The 6,204-nt window shown below is 38.5% G+C and overlaps 1 protein-coding gene across 1 annotated transcript in view; it reads left to right on the top strand.

The window, feature by feature from the left end:
* The first annotated feature begins 2,905 nt into the window (after positions 1–2,905).
* The window catches only part of LOC118598267 (zinc finger protein 77-like), a 9,292-nt gene continuing 5,993 nt past the window's right edge, over positions 2,906–6,204 (top strand). The window contains exon 1 of the mRNA XM_036210869.1: positions 2,906–2,961. Coding sequence (XP_036066762.1) covers positions 2,952–2,961 — 10 coding nt within the window. The 5' untranslated portion in view covers positions 2,906–2,951. The remainder of the gene's footprint in view (positions 2,962–6,204) is intronic.

The raw sequence follows: 6,204 nt of genomic DNA, 5'->3' as shown, positions 1-6,204 counted from the left end.
CATCGTGATGATGCTGTTTTTAGACTAAATTAAACAAAGCAGCAGAAGTTCATTAATGCTAGTGCAGGGTACGCCTGCCCCTACTTCCCATCATCCATCTGTTAACACAATCTCCTGCTAGCTTACAAGCTAACATTAGCGATGAAACTAAAATGGGATCAGTACTGGTGCGATCCAGCTGCACAGTCTGGATCCAGATAGCAGCTCAGACGAGGAGAACAAAGACGTTGATGGGTGTTTGTCTGCAGTGAACATACCTATGTTGTGGAGCTGAAGCTGCGGGTTCCAGGTGATATCCAGCAGTCTGCGCTGACCACAGAGCTCGATGGTTCCTTCACAGAGTCTGAAGGTTTCTTCAGCAGCAGAAATTTGTTCTCTGACAGACTCTTTCTGAGCGAATGAAGACATGGTTCCTGCAGCTGCAGAAGATCTTCAGCTCCAACGAACACCAAAGTCCTCTGAACAGTAGCAGCTCCGATCATCTGCTAGTCTCTCAATCACAGCCACGTTGTCTTTACGTTCAACACGTATTCACTCATTTACGACCAAATGCTGAGAATTCCACACGACCCACGTATCGTCCTTTCTGTCCACAAACCTCACGAACGTCCCAACGAAACACCGCCGTCCCCTGAACACAAGGTAACGCTGCTAGCTAACGCCTCGCGCACAAAGAGGACTGAGCAGCAGACAGCAAGACGGCAGCCTGACGTCATCAGCCGGAACAGAAAGTTAGTGGTCAGAAGATTCTCCTTCCTAGGTCTAAAAATACAAATTTTCGTTGAGGAAGACTGATATAAGTTTCAATCCTAAAAGCTGTGTTTATTTTTAGTTTTAAGCTTTAATTCTTGTCTTAGTCAAAGCTGCTATGAGGATGATCGGAGTATTAATAGGTTACAGTGTGGTGACGTCACAGCAGCATTCATAACGTCTTCCTGAAACTTTTTTTACATTTAGATTTTATTTAATTTTCATGAATGAAAACTGTTTTTGATGGAATTATTTCAAACAACGTTGAGATCAAGTGAAGCCGTTTTGCGTTTCTTATTAAATAAAGTTTATTCACGTAACCCGGAAGTAAACAGCTCGAGGCGCTAGCTAGCATGCTAGCAGCGTTAGCTTGTGCTGAGAGGACGGCGGTTTCGTTGGGACGTTCGTGAGGTTTCTACAGAGATGTAGCGATACGTGGTTCGGTTCCGAACAATCCTTTTTAACTAAAGCGTCGTAAATGAGTGAATACGTGTTGAACGTAAAGACAACGTGGCTGTGATTGTGAGACTAGCAGATGATCGGAGCTGCTGCTGTTCAGAGGACTTTGGTGTTTGTTGGAGCTGAAGATCTTCTGCAGCTGCAGGAACCATGTCTTCCCTTCAGTCTCTGAGAGAGTTGATCAGCGAGCGACTCGCTGCTGCTGCTGAAGAAATCTTCAGACTCTGTGAAGGAACCATCGTCCAGTACGAGCAGGAGCTCTGTCGTCAGCGCAGACTGCTGGATATCTGCTGGAAACCACAGCTTCAGCTCCACCACATAGGTATGACAGTTCTTCTTCATCAGATTTGATTGGATTTGGTCAAATGTATCAAATCCAATGAAAACATGTGGACATGTCAAAACTATGTCAAAGCTCGATTAAAAAGATGTCCGTCTGTGTATCTGCTGCTGTTCTCCTGGATTTCAGCAGAAAATTCAACACTTTCATGTTTTCAACCTAAGAAAGGTTAAAAACCCACACAGAAAAAAGTTTTCACTAATAGTAATTTCTATCAGTGAATATTTCTGTTCTCTGGATCCTTTTATAGCTGTGTTCTGCTGTGTTTCTGCCTCCTCTGACTGACGTCATTGATCTGAACTAGTGCTGGGTGATATGATGATACGTATCATATAGGTGATAGAAAAGTGTCTCTCTGACATTTCTCTTCTACCGTTTATATCATTTAATCATCATCAGCTTTTTTATAAAGCACTGTTGCTCAATTTGAAATCCAAACAAAGCGCTGAACAATAAAGGCTAAAAACATAATAGAACAAATTCAATAAATAATTTGATAAAAACAAAATAAAGGACAGCATAAAGATAAGAACATGATCAAAGAAAACACTGAGAGTAAAAACATAAAATGAAACTTGAATGTAAAATTAGAGTAAAATCTCATGTGTGAGTCAAAGCTCGACTATAAAAATGAGTCTCGAGTCTAGTTTTCAAGATGGACGTGGAAGACGCTCGTCTGATATTTAGTGAGCACAGACAGAAAAGACTCGCTCCTCCTGCATTACCTTTAGACCTCGGTACCTCAAGGAGAAGCTGATCAGGTTTATAACCTCATTTGGTCAATTACTATGACAAACAAATGAATTTTTTTATGTTGTGATTTAAAATAATTTACATCATGACATAATTTTTTTTCCTTATCGTCCAGTTCTACTCTGAACTGCTGCTGTTTACCTTCATCATGAAGTTTAGTGTATATATCATAAACCACAATCCACTAAAGTCCTGTCAGTGTCTAAAAGCCCCCCCTTCTTGTGTTTGTGTCCCTGCAGTCCTCCCCCAGCATTGGTCGACTGAAGAGGATCTCTGCAACCAGCAGAGGAACTTCAGAGTGGACCAGGAGAATCCAGAACCTCCACAGACTCCAGAGGAACTGCAGGATCCAGAACCTTCATCGATGAAAGAGGAACCAGGAGAACTCTGCATCAGTCAGGATGAAGAGCAGCTTGATCTGAAGCAGGAGACTGAAACCTTGATGGAGATTCCTGCTTTGGAGGAACATGTTGAGAGTGAAGCAGATGGAAACAATCAGCAGAGCTTGAATGGAACTAATAGTCAGGATGAAGAAGGAAACCAACATGAAGAATCAACATCAACTCCAGATGAAGAGACAGAGCCACAGAACAGAGATCAGAGGAAGAGAAGAGACAGAAGTCATGTCCAAAGTGTGGCCAGCTCTCACATGTCAGAAGGTCAGTGTGACTCTGAGCTGCAGCTCCACTCTATAGATATGTTCACTAGACTTTCTAAAGATCTCAACGACAATTAAAAACTAAAATCATGTAATAAGAAACTTCAAGTTTTAGAAATCAAAACAAAATCCCACAAACCAAAACGATTCTAAAAAAATGAAAATGAAAATGTTTCTAAAAACAAAAGTTAATTTCAAAAATTTATATTAGTGGCTATATATTAATCACAAATTTTTAAAGTTTTTTGTTCTTGACTCTGACACGTGTGTTACATGTACACACTTAATGCTAATATTTAATATGCTAGAATCAATGTTTAGTTTGAAGGCCTAAAACCTCATGAAACGCACTGGTACACTTACTGGAAAGGCTTGAATGACACAATATAAAATAAATCTTTTATTTGAAAATATTCTGTACAATTTATTCTAGTCTATTCCTGCAGCGCCTAATAAAATAAAGAAAAACTCAACATTGTCATTGAGATTTGGTTGTTATTTGACGTTGGCCAAAAATGTTCACATTAGAGCATCTTTAATGTTTTACTTTTGTGTTTATATGTTTTGAAAGACTTTTTATATATTTTATCAAATATATGTTTTGAAGCTTTAATCAATAATTGGAGGCTTATATTTACATTTTTCCTGTTGATCCAGATTGCCAACCTCATCTGATTAAAGTCTGTTTTTAATGCCAGAAACAAATGAAGGAGAAAAGCTGCACGATTCATGAAAGGTTTAGCTAAGTGTCCAATGTAACTTCTACAAGGCAGAACTTGTTTTCCATGAGATCACTATGGTGATGAATGAACACCTGAAGACGAAGCATGTTGTGACTAGGGCTGTGGATCATCACTTAGGTGGCGATCCGATTCGATTCACGAATCAAGAGCAACGATTCACGAGTTGAACCACGATTCTTACTTTTTATTATAATGTTTATTGCTATGTGCATGTCTATTTACTGGATGGATGAAAATTTAAATTATTTGAATTTAATCATCATTTATACATTTAATTAGAACAGGAGATTAGAATGAACAAAACTGATTTAAAAAAACACAAATTCAGATAAAAAGAATTTTTGACGTTTGAAACTTTTTCAATCTTCAGGTTCAGCAGTAAAACAACATAAAAGGATACAATCTCTGCTGTTTTGGGTCATTTAACAACAAAACCTGAAAATGTTCTCCACAGTTTTTTTTTTCGCAGCAGAATCATCTGATTCATGTTGATTATATCCACCTTTCAGCAGCGCGAGGCTGTTTCTTCAGAATAAGATGGAGTTTCATTAATTGCGTCAAATGTTGAAGAGTTATTATAACCAAAAGAATGTAAACACTGGAGCTAAAGCTCCGATGTTAAAGCTAATTCATTTTTTCAGAGGTTATGTCTGTGAGCGGAACTTCAGTCTCAGTTTCTGAACAGAAAAAAGCTCTCGCAAGTTTTACTTTGAAAACCGGAAGCATCACCGTCACGAAGATGTGTTTACTTCTGTTGGCAGTACCGCTGCTCTTTCGGCTTTGGTTTAGTTCGTAAACTTAAAATCCTACATTAATCTGCATTTCTGAGCAAAAATACATCTTTCCCAGGTGATATTTTGATCATCAGCGAATCAGCGATCTTGGACGTCGCGAATATGCGTAATCAAATTTTCTGGAGTAAATCGCGAATACCCGAACACCCGGATACTCGTTACAGCCCTAGTTGTGACTGTTTGATCACGCCGAACAGAGAGCTTTGTTTAGCTAAGCTAACATCGGCGCTAACACAGCTGGCTCTGTCTCTGCAGTTTTCTGGGTTTAAATGAATTGTGTGCTGCTGTCATTAAAGCAGAAGATCTGCAGCAGATCCGTGTCTACAGAACATCTCTGTCTGCATAGTGAACGTTTCATGATCGGCGCTCTTCAAACCAAACGCAGCGAGGGGGGGCACGGATTACGAATTTACACTGGGAATGAACCGCTCATCCAAGGCTTCTTTCATATTCCACGGCGCGATCACGTCGTTCGGTTCAAAGAACAGATTTTGAAACGTTCACCGTGCACACAGAGAGGCTGTGTGTCGGTACCAGGGCTGGGTATCGGTTATAATCTCCAGAAACGATTCGATTTGATTCATAAGAGCCTGAATCGATTCGATTCCCATTTTTTTTTTTGGATTCCTCAATTCAATTCAATTTTAAGTTTACACATTTATATACATTTGTTTAGAAATACATTAAAATATACTGTGTAATTTGAATATATTTATATTAATCTGATCCAGTTCACATATTGTAAAATGTATTAATGAAATAATGAGATTGTTAATAGCAAACAATGTTACACGGTTTCTCAAAAGGAGAAGTTCTAACAAAAATGTTCAGATCATTAACATTGTTAACATTGTTCTGCTTCTCCTGAAAGGTGTTTCAGTTTGGCCACTAGGTGGCGATCGCGCTACAAAAGTGCACCTAATTCAAGAAGAAGACAACACTATGAGGAAAAAACATTTTTTTAGACCACAAATAGTTACTTTAACAAATATTTCCTAAAAGACTTTAGAAATGAATGACTGTGAGTACATAAGGATGGTCATTTAGTCAGCAGTGTATTTTTTTGGTTGGCTGAACGTTAGCATTAGCCGTCCTATGGGAATTTCTATTGAACGTTAGCATCAAGCTAGCTGACTTTAGCTTTCTGTGCTAAGTCGATTTATATCTTTTGTGAATCGATTATTGATCGATTAAATCGATTCAAATAGATTAATATTTTCAACCCAGCCCTAGTTGGTACAGATCTGCTGCAGAGTTATAGAGCGGTGAGAAAACTAGAGTTCTAGAAGTAAAGTAGCTCGCCTAAAAGTCCAGAGCTAAGATGACAAGTGTAGCATTACATTAGTTGTATTAAGCTCCAATTAAATGTAAACTCAAATATTTTGAGTGTGTTTATATCTGCAAATAGCATTTGAAGTACTGTCTCTATGTTTTATTAAATATGTTTTGAAGCTTTAGAAATAATTGCAGGTTTTTATTTAGTTTTCTGTAGTTGATTCAGATTTCCTCATTTGATTGAAGTCTTGTTTTGATGCCAGAAACAAATGAAGGAGAAAAGCTGCATGATTCATTAAAGGTTTAATAAACTGTTGTCTTTATTTTAGTTAGAATATAGCTTAAAGTACGGTGGCCGGCACGGCTCACATGAATGCAAAAGCCACAACACAACGACAAAAGCCGAAGCACGAACACAAACGCCGAAGCACA

This window comes from Oryzias melastigma, unplaced genomic scaffold, assembly GCF_002922805.2.
Source record: "Oryzias melastigma strain HK-1 unplaced genomic scaffold, ASM292280v2 sc00270, whole genome shotgun sequence".
In the NCBI taxonomy this organism is placed as follows: Eukaryota; Metazoa; Chordata; class Actinopteri; order Beloniformes; family Adrianichthyidae; genus Oryzias; species Oryzias melastigma.
The sequence above is the reverse complement of the archived record's forward strand: the minus strand, read 5'-3'. Positions and strand labels throughout refer to the sequence as shown.